Source organism: Alnus glutinosa, chromosome 1, assembly GCF_958979055.1.
Source record: "Alnus glutinosa chromosome 1, dhAlnGlut1.1, whole genome shotgun sequence".
In the NCBI taxonomy this organism is placed as follows: domain Eukaryota; kingdom Viridiplantae; phylum Streptophyta; class Magnoliopsida; order Fagales; family Betulaceae; genus Alnus; species Alnus glutinosa.
Genome location: NC_084886.1, coordinates 25,907,017 through 25,919,250, shown reverse-complemented (window position 1 = coordinate 25,919,250; position 12,234 = coordinate 25,907,017). Strand labels below are relative to the sequence as shown.

General features: G+C 35.1%; 1 protein-coding gene and 1 long non-coding RNA gene across 2 annotated transcripts; one reads left to right on the top strand and one right to left on the bottom strand.

The window, feature by feature from the left end:
• Window positions 1-16: 16 nt before the first annotated feature.
• Window positions 17-3,231, top strand: LOC133858367 (uncharacterized). Its single transcript, XM_062293827.1, has 4 exons — window positions 17-154; window positions 426-732; window positions 1,655-1,724; window positions 2,848-3,231. Exons 1-4 carry the CDS (start codon window positions 17-19, stop codon window positions 2,876-2,878), a joined length of 546 nt encoding a protein of 181 aa, XP_062149811.1. The 3' UTR covers window positions 2,879-3,231.
• A 901-nt stretch (window positions 3,232-4,132) lies between these two features.
• On the bottom strand, window positions 4,133-5,212 carry LOC133858875 (uncharacterized). Its single transcript, XR_009898619.1, has 2 exons — window positions 4,634-5,212; window positions 4,133-4,491 (listed from the first exon to the last, which is right to left on the bottom strand). It is a non-coding gene; the product is annotated as an uncharacterized LOC133858875 (long non-coding RNA).
• Between the last annotated feature and the right edge of the window lie 7,022 nt (window positions 5,213-12,234).

Below are 12,234 nucleotides of genomic sequence, written 5' to 3'. Positions count from 1 at the left end.
ATAAAAGAGGGACGAAATGTCTAAAAAACCAGGGCAAAATGTTATCCATATGAAAATCAACAGGGGTAAAATGGTCAAATCACTAGCATGGGAAAAACTGAAAAGACAAAAAGGCCCTCAGTGGAAAGGAATCCGCTTTAACAATAAAAGGGCAGTACAGTAAGTTAAAATTAAAAGACGGAAAAGCCCATATTTTTTTTTGAAGTCAAAAGATTTAAAGAGGTAAAAACGTAATATCAACGCAGGATAAAAGGACCAAAACTTACTTTCAAAAAAAAGTCAACTCTATACAAATTTGGGAGTAATTCTACCCGTCTAGCATTTGTCCAACATTCGTCCATCACTGCTGACGTGGCGCCACACCACGTCAGCAGCCATTCTTTAAAAAAAAAAAAAAAAAAAAATTTGAAAACCAGCGTTGAAAGCAAAGAGCAGAGCCATTTTCTTCTCCAAACATTTTCCCCCCAAATCTTTCCCTCCCTCCATCTCCTCCCTCAACCCACCGTGAAATCAACCAAGCGAGCCCACCACCGTCGACCACCAACGAGCCTGTCGCTGGTACGTCCAGCTCCATCTCCTCCTTCCACGCCACCGATCGCCACCCACCAATTGCCCCACAAGCACCGCCACCAGTTGCATCCATCTCCATCTCCATCTCCATCCACCGTAGCCGACGACCCATCTCCGTCTCCATCCACCGCACAACTCCAAAGAGCCCAGCCGTAAAAAAAGGTAAGGTTTTCCTTCTCTTTCTTTTTTTTTTTTCTTCAATTTCCTCTCCTCTAGTAGTGTCAAAATAATGGGTTTGAAACTCATATCTGGCTTTGGGGGTCTGAATCTCTAATCCCTCAAACCCCTTATAGTCTGTGCCTAGGGTTTTTTTTTTTTTTTTTTTTTTTTTTCAAGCTTCGTAAAAATTGGAGTATTCCTTTTGGTGTTATGGATTTGAATGGCTGAAGGGTTGCTGCGCTGGTAGCTAGGAAGTTGGGTTTTTTTTGGCTTTGTTCTACTAAAAATTGTTGGTTTGCTAAATGTGTAGTTTCGGTTTACTGGTTTTTGTATTGTTTGTTTGTTAAGTGTGTAGGTTTGAGGATTTTTGATGCGGGGTTTGGCTGAGTATGGATAGTTGGGCTTTTGGTTGTGTTTTTTGTTGTTGTAAATATTCTGGGTTTTAGCTTGGTGTTTCTAGTCTGCCGGAGTGTTATTTGTTTCTTTTGTGTTTGGAATGAAAAATCTTATTCATAAAAAAATAAAAAATGTCAATATTGGGAGAGGGTTAGTCTAGTCGTAGCATTTAGTGTTAAAAAACATATAAGAAGAAGGTTTACAAATTCAAGAGGAGAAAGTGAGATGAAATTGCTAAAAGAATTCTTTCAAATAATCAATATAATTGTGTTTTTAATGCTTCCCGCAATGACTAGAACAAAAAGTTGATGAAAGAAATCATTGTTATGTTTCCATGTCAAATAAATCTACACTTGCCTTACAAAGGTTCCTACAGTAATTCCTTGCTGTTATCTTACAAGCATGGTTCCTGGCTCTGAATTGTTTCTTAATGCTGATTTTGCAACCACTGTTGTGTTGACTGCATCTCTTTTGAGAACTATTTTGTTTCTTCTGCTAGATTTATCTTAAGCCAAATGTTCGCTTGCAGGATTTGCTCAACTGGGCTTACTACCGATGTCATCATTGAAGTTGGAGAGAGGACCTTCCATCTCCATAAGGTATATTTTACTTGGCCAATCAATCCTTTACTCTGCTTTTTTTCTTTTTTTTTCCCAGGCAAGCCTTGATTTGTTATTATTTACGGTATACATTTGTATCTTGACCACTTTGGTTTAAGAGGCATGCAAGGCTTGCATTAAAACTTACACCAAGATGAGGCTTGAAGAAAGCACCTTAATGTGCAACCTTAAGCCTCTTATCCCTTTGGCAGCATGTTTTGTGCCTTGAGGTTCTCCATGTATAGATGTACAACTAGTAACAAATAAAAGTAGCTGGTTCTTATAATCTGAGATTTAATCTTGTCTGCGTTTAAATGTTCTATATTAGTAATTTCAAATTTTGCATTACTCAGAGAGAGAGAGAGAGAGACCTCTTAGCTCATAAGTTTAATCCATGAATTGCTTTAATGGATTTTCTAACAAAATTTTGGCAGGTCTACAATTTGCAATTGTTTTTGAGAGTCTAAGTTGTTGATGTAAATAAATGAATTAATCTGATATTCTTTATCATTATATTGTCTTCTTTGTAATACCAAGATTGTCAATTAGACAGAAAGAGTTAAACGTAATGTGTATTGTGTATTGAGTGGAAGCTTAATAGTGAGACTTTTCTTTTAGACTTGTAATTTTGGATGTATGAAAAATATGAACATGGAGCTCGATCTCTATATGTTATTTCCTATTTAAATTTATGATATAGAATTGAAGAACAAATATGATATTCTTCATTGTCTTCCTCTTCTTTGTAGTCCTAGAATAAGAGAAAAAATATTGATTTTTAATTATTTATTTACAGGAAGTGATAAAATAATGTGCATTGAATGGAAGCTTAATAATGAGACTTTTCTTTTAGACTTGTAATTGGGGAATAATGAAAACTTATGATCATGCAGCTCTAATCTTGTTATTTTCCTTCTTTTGTTTATTATTATTATTTATTCAACGGTGATATCATTGCCTTGTATTATAGTCTTGCCTTCTGGGAAGTCAAAAAATTGGCCTTGCTTCTTAAGTCTTTAGTAGGCATTGACTTGTTTGCATATTTGGTGTTCTGGGATATTTATCTTTTATTTCTTTTTAACTCATCAAACTGCATTTTCTCCCTTCTTGGCATGTTCGGCAGTTCCCCTTGCTGTCCAGAAGTGGAGTATTAGAAGATGTTATTGGAGAGCTTTATGACAGTTAATAGTATCATGCTTGGTGGTTTCATTTTAATCACAACCACTAGGCCCACTACATTTGCTTCAGGAAGAAGATGAAAATGAACTTGTTCAGATTGAAGATAACCTTCTTGAAAATGAACTGAAGCGAGAACTTAATCAAGGATCAAAGGTTCATCTACATTTACATCAGGATGAAGATGAACCAAAGCAGAAATCTAATCGAATATCAAAGCACCGTTGCAATGGATTGAGTTGCTATTTTGGAAGTATTTTGTGTTTTTTTTTTATTTGTTATTTTAATGTATATGTTGTAATGATTTTAGCATCTTTTTGTTGCTGTATCCAACTGGAATTGGTAGTTAATGTGTTGATGTGTTACTTGATTGCGATCTATCAAGATAGTGCATTTAAATTTTTACTAAAGTGTAGCTAACTGGTATAGTGCATTTAACTGTTTATGAGATGAACAATTACCCAAACTTATTCAGCTTGTCAGTGGGTGAGTGACAATGAGGAAAGTAGTATGAAAGTTCCATTTGACTCTAAACCATTTTCATCCAGCCACTAGAAAGATTGAAGATCAAATTAATCTTCCAACGCCCATTGTTAATTTTTTTTTTTTGAAGCGTACACCCATTGTTAATTACAGAACAACTAAATCTCTTCATAAATACTAGCACTGAAGAGTTAAGACCCTTTTTTTTCTTTTCTCTAACGATTCTACGAAAATCCAATATTTTATTTTCATCATATGAGCGAATAAACATCATTTAGTGATGCAGAGGAACACTAACTGGCCCCTAAGTTAACATTTCATAGTACTAGACCCTAGAGACGTTAGAACTGACTGAACCAATTTCAGAATAAAAATATTGCTACGTTAAAAGGAGTACAATAGAATAACTCATGCTTCATTTTCGCAACAAGATGGCCACACAATAAAGTAACATATTTTGCCATTGAAAAAATATCATTTTCATGTAATGTCTTCCTTTTATTGTGAAAACGTGTCTTCCCTTTTGATGGCATAAATATTTTTGGGTTAATTATGCAACATTATATATAATGTCAAGGTGTGCCATTTGTCCAGTTCTTTTGATAATTTGTAATAGAGAGCTTCCTGAGAATTGCTTACTTTTCTAAATATTAAGCATTGTGTTCTTCATCGTCAAAAAAATAAAATGGAACATTCAATCATTTTTTTGTACATGATTTTCTCAACTAATACAAGTTTCCTGTACTTCCTTTCTGGATTAATTAAATATGTAAAATAGAACAAACCAAATTCGTGCACAAAAACATCACATAACAGCAAGTTCCTAGGTAAGGTAGAAGGCAAGTTAGCCATGCTTTTACATCTTCCAAAATACATGAATCTAATGGCTTTTTCCTAGAGTAAAAGCTCAAAAATAGTTCATTCCAAAACAATTTTACAATTTTTGGACCCTCTAGAGAGCTCTATCAACTGTTCGCAGTGGTTCTCTTGCTTCTCTATGTTCCAGTTAAAATGATCTTGCTCCTCTATGTACCATGCAAAATATTCTTGAATTTGGACAAGGTCTTTGCTCTTTTTGCCTCTTATTGTATTTCCAAACAGAGGACAACTGCAACAGGAAAACAACATTTTTATCTTAGCTCATCACGCAAATTCATATTTGATGCATAAGTTCAAAGAACACAAATTCTGGCTGAACAAAAAACTAGTGATAATCAAAATAAATAAAAAGGCAAGATGAGGGCACTAACCAATTGAATCCCTCCAAAGAGTGGTTAAATGAGCACAATGGCAAGAGTAGAAATATGCTAGAGAAACTTATAACTCAAAATTAACGATTACAAAACCAGCATCAACTTTCATTCAGGAGATTTAAGTTCCCACCATCTCCCCTTCATCTTTAGCATTTCTTTACACAAAACTCTTAAGTGCATGTTCTGTGGAAGTAGCAAATTTGCATCTTATTTATTACAATATTTTCACCAGACAAGGATTATAAAATTTGACAAACTTCCAAAACTTTCAAAAGCCATTTTGCCATTCAAACACTAACCACATAGTCCATCGTTTTGAGGTCTCACTTTCAAACCATTTCACCGATGTAAACAATCTAAAGTTTCTATACAAACCTTAAAATTATGAGATTCAGACCCAACTAGATTGTTCTAGATCCAAAAACAACTCAAAAAACCAAATCCAAAAATAAGAAGTGAATCTCAGCCATGATGCTACTCCCATTTGATAAGTAAAATACATCCATTTGATAAGGACAAAGAAATAAGTTTGTTTTACTGTGATAGCCACAACTTTCTTCCAAGGTATAGATGGTATTTTTTTGATAAGATAAATATTTTTTTTTTGATAAGAAGGTATAGATGGTATAGATGGTATTATTATGACTGATATTTGATTGATTTCCCACATTGATTTGGTAATTTAGCAGCATTGTTAGTGTTCTTGATTTCTAAAATAAATAACACAATATAACCAAAAAAATTCAAGTCATGGTAAAATATAAACTACCACAAAGTCAGCACCATTAAGATGAAAAAGAAAAAGAAAAAAAAGCAATAATTGAAGTGCCAACACTATAACTTCCCGTTTCAAAACATACCACACTCTGCATTTCACATGAAATATACATATACAGTTAACACTGCAATTTCTCTACTGAAACAACATAATCAACACTTTTTACATCAACAAAACACCATGTCACTTTGCTTAATTTATAAAATGTGTACCCTATATATCAATGTTCACATAAACCCCTAATCATCAATCTCATATGTGAAGACTTCAATGTATAAATTTTACTTTTTACCCAAAAAAGCTATAAATAATTACATGTACATGTATCCAAGCATCAAATATTTCTTCTGCATATTATTCCTCATTCTTTCAATGTAAAAGCAAACGCATACCATTAGATAGACAATATCTAATACACAATCTGGGCACATGATTTAAGCACAAGACATCATGCATTTAATGAGGCAAAACTAATGACTCATATTCTGCACAAACATTTTTGCAAAATTTTAATGATCTCCCAACAAGATTACGCTCTCTGGAATTGCTTACAATTACTAATATACCCAAAATTTCAGTTTAAATCAACCATCCACCAAGTCCAATCTAAGGAGAAATGGTCGGCTGCTAAAAAAGATACCCAATCTCCAATCTCCAATCTCCAATCTCTTCTCCACCACTACAATCTATATTGAAGAAAAAGAAAAAAAGGGGCAAAAAATAAAGACCAAAGTCGGACAAATAACTTTGGCCATGTTTCTGGTTTTTCATCACAAAGGTAGCCCGCCACCCACACTCAAGTTTCTTGACGCTAGGATGAGAAAAACAGAGAAAGGAGAACAATAAGCAAAACTTTATACCAGTTTAAACCCATGCTAAAAATAAGACCCAAAAAACAACAACGAGAATGATAAAATGGGGTTGAACCATAGCCTCTCGTTACAATGCAATGAAAATCACTAAAATAACTATATAAACCCAGAATCCAAGTGGGATTTCTATTTTTCTCCAGCCAAATACACTAGAAAAAAGTCTTGAACTTTAAGAAAGCGAACCAAGACAGTACCAAACAACAAAACCAAAAGAAACCAAAGCAACCTGGTCACCGATTTTCCAGCGGGAAACGCTTTATCCGACGGCTAGGATGGTCCCGGAGCACTCGATGCCCAGGTAGGGGCTCGCACCCTCAAGAGGAGGTGGGTGCGAGCCTTTCCGCAGAAAGGTATCGGCTCGGTTCAGCACGGCGGCCTCGACCCTTATCAGAACGTCGTCTTCTCGTTGAAATTAAGGATCCTCCTCCTTTGGCCAAAGATTCGGCGATGGAGCTGGACGTACTGGTGGCGGGCTCATGCTCGTGGGTGGTCGACGATGGGGTTGAGGGGAGGAGATGGAGAGAGGGAGGAAAAGATTTGGAGGGGGGGGGGGGGGGGAAATGATTTTGGGGAAGAAAATGGCTCGGTTCACTCCATTTCATCGCTGGTTTTTCAATTTTTTTTTTTTTTTTTTTTTTAAAATGAGGCTGACGTGGGGTGGTGCCACGTCAGCCGCGATGGACGAGTGATGGACTTCTGATCGCCGTGTAGAATTACTTCAAATTTGGAAGGTAAAAGTAATTTCAAAGTAAAAGACAAAAAAGCCCAGAAGATTTCTTTACGAGCCAAGGATATCAGGGGTAAAATAGTAATTTTGAAATCCAAAAAAATGTTGAAAGACAAAATACCCCTGCCTGTTTTAGATCCAATGAAGAAAGCTGAAGGGTAAAATCATAATTTCGTGAGATATAAGAAAAATTCACTGTTCACACATTCAAATAAATTTGGTACTATGCAGAGGCCGCTTATTAGGCCATCTCCAGCAGAAGCTTCATTTTAACCAAAAAGTCAAATTTGACTATTTTTACCACTTTTTCTTCCTCCAACAGAATGGCCATTATAATTTTTTCCTTAACTTCATCAACAGTGAATAGCCACTACTGGCTATTCACTGTTCATCAGTTATTATATTTTATATTATATTTTTTTCTTTCTCTCACCATCTCCCCACTTCAGCCTCTCTCTCTCTCTCGCTCACTTCTCCTCTGCAATCCCGCATGTCCCCTCACTTCCCCGCTTATTAGGGTTCGACGAAGAAGGAAGGAGAAGAATCGGAGAGAAGGAGATCAGAGAACGGTGGGTCGACCAAGGAGAGGCGCCGATTTTTTCTGGCAAGCAGAGGGGCCGATTGTCGGCGAGCAGAGGCGCCGATTTTCGTCGAGCAGAGGTGCCGATTTCTGTCGAGCAGAGGAGCCGATTTTCGACGAGCAGAGGCACCGATTTCCGTTGAGCAGAGGCGCCGATTTCCGTCGAGCAGAGGCGCCGATTGCAGGTCGCGGGTCATCGTCCAACGGTTGAAGGGTGATTTCCGTCGAAAGGAGATTTTCTGTGGATTCTTCCTTAGTTGGCCGATTTGGTGTGTTCTTTGTAGTGGGTGTGGAATTTCGGTTGTGTGTGTGTTGGTTGTGTTGTGAACTTCCGGCAGTGTGTGTGTGTGTGTGAATCTCTTGTTGGATTTGTGAATTTGGGTTTGATAAATTCTGGAGATAATCGGTGTTTGTTGTTGTTTTGGCCGGAAGTTAATTGGGTGTGGAATTCTAGTGAACCCACCGGCGAGGAGGAGTGACCGGAGAGTGTTTTGGCCGGAAGTTGATTGGGTGTGGAATTATTTCTGGTGAACCCACCGGTGAGGAGGAGTGATCGGAGAGAGAGAGAGGGAGGAGGGAGAGAAAGAAAATAAAACAATAACAAAATATTAAAAAATATTATTTAAAGAAAATGAAGTGTGGAATAGAGATTATTGTTGGAGTGATTTTAAGAAAACCAGTGGTTAAAGTAGAGATTGAAGCTTTTTGAATAGCTATTTTAACTCTAACTGCTGGAGATGGCCTTATATATCTCTCTAAAGTGTATATATATATATATATATATTGTCGTGTACGTCTCTTTTGTGTTTGAGATTATTATTTTAATCGTAGGATTTCCTCTTGCATTTTATTTTTGTGCATTCAAACTGTTGGACCGACAACAAGTTAAAAAATGTAAGTTATGTCACTCCAATAATAATTAAGGTCAAGACTTATAATCAGTTTGTATTTGGATTACATTTAATGTGGGGATAGGCATGAGCTGATTATTACTACAAAATTCCAATCAATTTTTTGTGCATTATTGTATACTTGGTCTAACGTCGTTTTTGACAGATATAAGCCAATACACAATCTGCAACCCAACAGTTCTGCCTGCATTTCCTTTTTTAATTATATATCTCTTATCATTGTGAGAATAGTAAGATAACAATATAAATGAAGAAAAGCATTTCCTAAAATCACCTGGAAATAGCAACTTGGAGAGGCCAATTTTGCTTGGCCAACTGGCTTGCCGTAGGTTTCAACAAGGCTGAGCTCCTAGGAAAAACAGGCTTGATAGTAGACTTTGCTTTAGCTTTTAGTTGATCAGTAGACGTGTGATCGTAAAATGTCATTGCTTCCAAGAAAGGGCATCACAAACACAGAGGCAAAATAAAGTAGCAATAATAAGGACACAATCATAAGAAACATGATTGAACTATGGAAGAAACAAATTATTAGTATGGTAAAGGTGATCAATTTCAATTGTAGTGACACATGGATCAAGAAACTAAACAATGTTATACTGTAAATTGAGACAGATCAACAGAACTCAAATCAAAAGATATAATATTTATAATTATATGTTGCCCATTCATCATTACATCTTTGTCGTAACTTTAGTAATTCCTAGAACATCCAAGTCTAAAAAGAACTCCAAGGGTCTGTTTGGATTTGTGATTTAAAAATGCAGTTAAGCGTTTGACAAAATCACAGTTTAGCATTTAAAATCGCAAATTAGTCTTTTCTGCGTTTTAAAAAAAGTACCTCATTGCTTGCGATTTGAATAAACACTTTTTCTACGTTTTTAAATCGCAATTTTTTAAAACACAATTTTCCAAATGGTTCATTTTCTGCGATTTGGTTTAAAATCGTACTTTTTCTCTACGAAATCGCAATCCCAAACGCACTCCAAACCTAACAAAATCAAGATAGCTGAAAGGATCAAAGGAACAAACCTGTAAGGATATACCAGAAAATTGGCTGTGACACTAGTGCTCTTATTGCCAACTCGCACAGACAATCCAAAGTTAATATATTAAATCGAATAGCATTTAAACCTTTCAGACTTGAAACAAAATGCTGAAGAGAATATACGCTACAATTACACTAAATACTCGAGTAGAAAACTTTAAGTCTGTGATCCATTATATCATCAATTTGATTGAAATTGGATTTTCAAAACCATTTGATTAAGTGGTATTTATATTAACAAGCTTGATTAGGGGTCTAACTGTAGTCAACTTGAGAAAGAAAAAAAAAATACAATAGAGAGCCCCAAACATTTTTTTTTTTTTTTTTTAAAAAAAATGGTAAGATTATGAACTCTTTTAAATCTTAAATTTTTTCCTGAAATAATCATTTTTTTTAATAACATAAACAAATAAGGATAGAGCTACCACATAACTGAACCTCTTACTGAATCCCCTTGGGGAATGCTCAAAATACCTAAATTATGCTGAAGAGAATAAAGATAGAGCTACCGTAGAAATGTTCATATGTTGAGTTCTCTTTAATTATAAATATGTTCATAGAGTAATGATCAAACTCTCTTTGATTAAAATCATAACAATAGTATTGGGTTCTTTAAAAACCCATGTTAATAAATGAAAATAATTTTCTAATTAAAAAGAGGATTGTTCCTAATTATGTATATATATGTGATTAAGGTTAATGTTTAGGCATGAATTTCTAGAAGTAATGATATTGACCTTCTATGCACACATATATATGTATTTTATTGCAGATGATGAAATGAGATTGCACAAAAGGGCTGTAAGTATAAATTACTTACTGAGGGAAGTACTGAATTTCAATAGTGTTGTGTTTATGTTTTATTTTAATTGGATGCGTGTGACTAATTATTTTATACTGATAATAATCAACCTATTAACATTGGGAGCAACGTTTCCTAAAGGTTCAGGATGAGAATAGTGCCTGAAACCGGAAGTCATAATTATTAATATTGAGAGTCAACGTCTCCCAAAGTGCTAGGAGAGTGACATAGAACGTACTCTGCTAGTGCGGAAATAAGCTAATCAAAACGTAATATAGAGATGGCGACCTTGAGAAAGACGTTAATCGGGTGATGGCTCTAAACGAGCAGAGTGTAATGACTATATTGAACTATTAAAACTTTGCATAGAAAATTGTCATCTCATTATCATGTTATCTCTATCCTTAAATAACGCATAAATTATGATGTTGTTGAATGACAATTAGCTCACTTATAAAACTATGGGGTTGTGGTTATAACCACCGTCTCATAGATGTTTGCGCAGGTTCTGAAGATTATAGAATGGATTAACTGCTAGCTTAAGAGATTAAAACTATTGTAGTTAGATTTTAGTGCTTAATAATTATAAATGTTTATACTATTTTGTATGTAACATGTTTAGAAATTTACTTGTATTTAGTAAGTTTCCATATATGCTTTTCTGTCATATGCGACACATGTTTATTTGTAATTAGTGTAAAGAACATTAAAGGACTTTTAATGTATGTTTAGAGGAATTTCAGTTAAAGTTCTAAATGTATTATATGGGAATTGTCCCTGATGTTTTGTAACGAAAAAAAAAAAATAAATTCATATTTTTTCGCTGCGAGATTTATCGTCTCTGAAGTAGTAATGACACGTAATTATCCAAATATAATTACTTATGCATTTTTGTAAAAAGCATGCCGTTACAGAACCTCTTACTGAACCCCATTGGGAAATGCTCAAAATACCTACCTGCTTGATTGGTCCATAAGACTCAAGCTCCCTTTTGAGTCTGCTTTCAGTTGTCTCATAACTTTGCGAGAGGAAAATAAAACAAGTCATCCCCAAACAAAATATTGGCCACAAGTTGGAAAATCCAAAATACAAAGGACAATATTACTTACAAGTCTAGCCACGAAAAATGTCTTGTAGGGGTCTCAAGAAATATTTGGGTCTTCATAATTATACAAATCAGTATCAAATCGAAAACCATTCAAACACGCTATAGACTGCAACGTTAAACCTGTTAATGACGGGCATTTTCTCTTCTCTAGAGGCGGTTTAAACTCTAAAGGCGGTTAAGGCTCAAAAAGCTTCAACAGCTTGGATGTTAGACCAGTGGGATGGCTCTGCCCAATCTGCATTACAAGCGAAAGTCAATAACCAAGACCACCATATAACTACACCATGATGTTTTTATAAGCCCAGCTGAATTGTTGCAATGATTGTGATTAAAAAATTGTTCCAGTACTAAATTCCTTAAAGCAAAATTAGCAAATTTGAAATTCAGATACGAACACTAATTTCTATTTCCTCTACTTAAGATGTGTTGCAGCAAAAACTGAAATGTATAATCAATCATTTGAACCAAATCCACCAAATATAAAGTACTAAGAATCAAACAAAATCTAACGAAAATTAACAAATTTGTCGAGAAAGAACATCCGAGAAAAAAAGAAAGAAAGAAAAACAGGAAAAACGAAATTACCGCAAAAGATCTGATTCATGTGAAAGCCAACAAGGGCAAAACAGTAAACTCTCTAGGTACCAAAAAAAGTCAAAGGACAAAAAAGCCCCCTAAAAAAAAACCTCTTTAACAACCAAAAGGGTACTAAAGTAATTTCAAGTAACAAGACCAAAAACCCCATCTTATTTTTTGAAGTCAAAAGGATTTAGAG

What these genes read in the sequence shown, in the direction of transcription:
- LOC133858367 (XM_062293827.1), top strand. Translation starts at nt 17, where the DNA reads ATGTCTAAAAAACCAGGGCAAAATGTTATCCATATGAAAATCAACAGG. An exon ending in GAGCCCAGCCGTAAAAAAAG is followed by an intron (nt 733 to 1,654) that starts GTAAGGTTTTCC and finishes GTTCGCTTGCAG; the next exon opens with GATTTGCTCAACTGGGCTTA. An exon ending in GGACCTTCCATCTCCATAAG is followed by an intron (nt 1,725 to 2,847) that starts GTATATTTTACT and finishes CATGTTCGGCAG; the next exon opens with TTCCCCTTGCTGTCCAGAAG.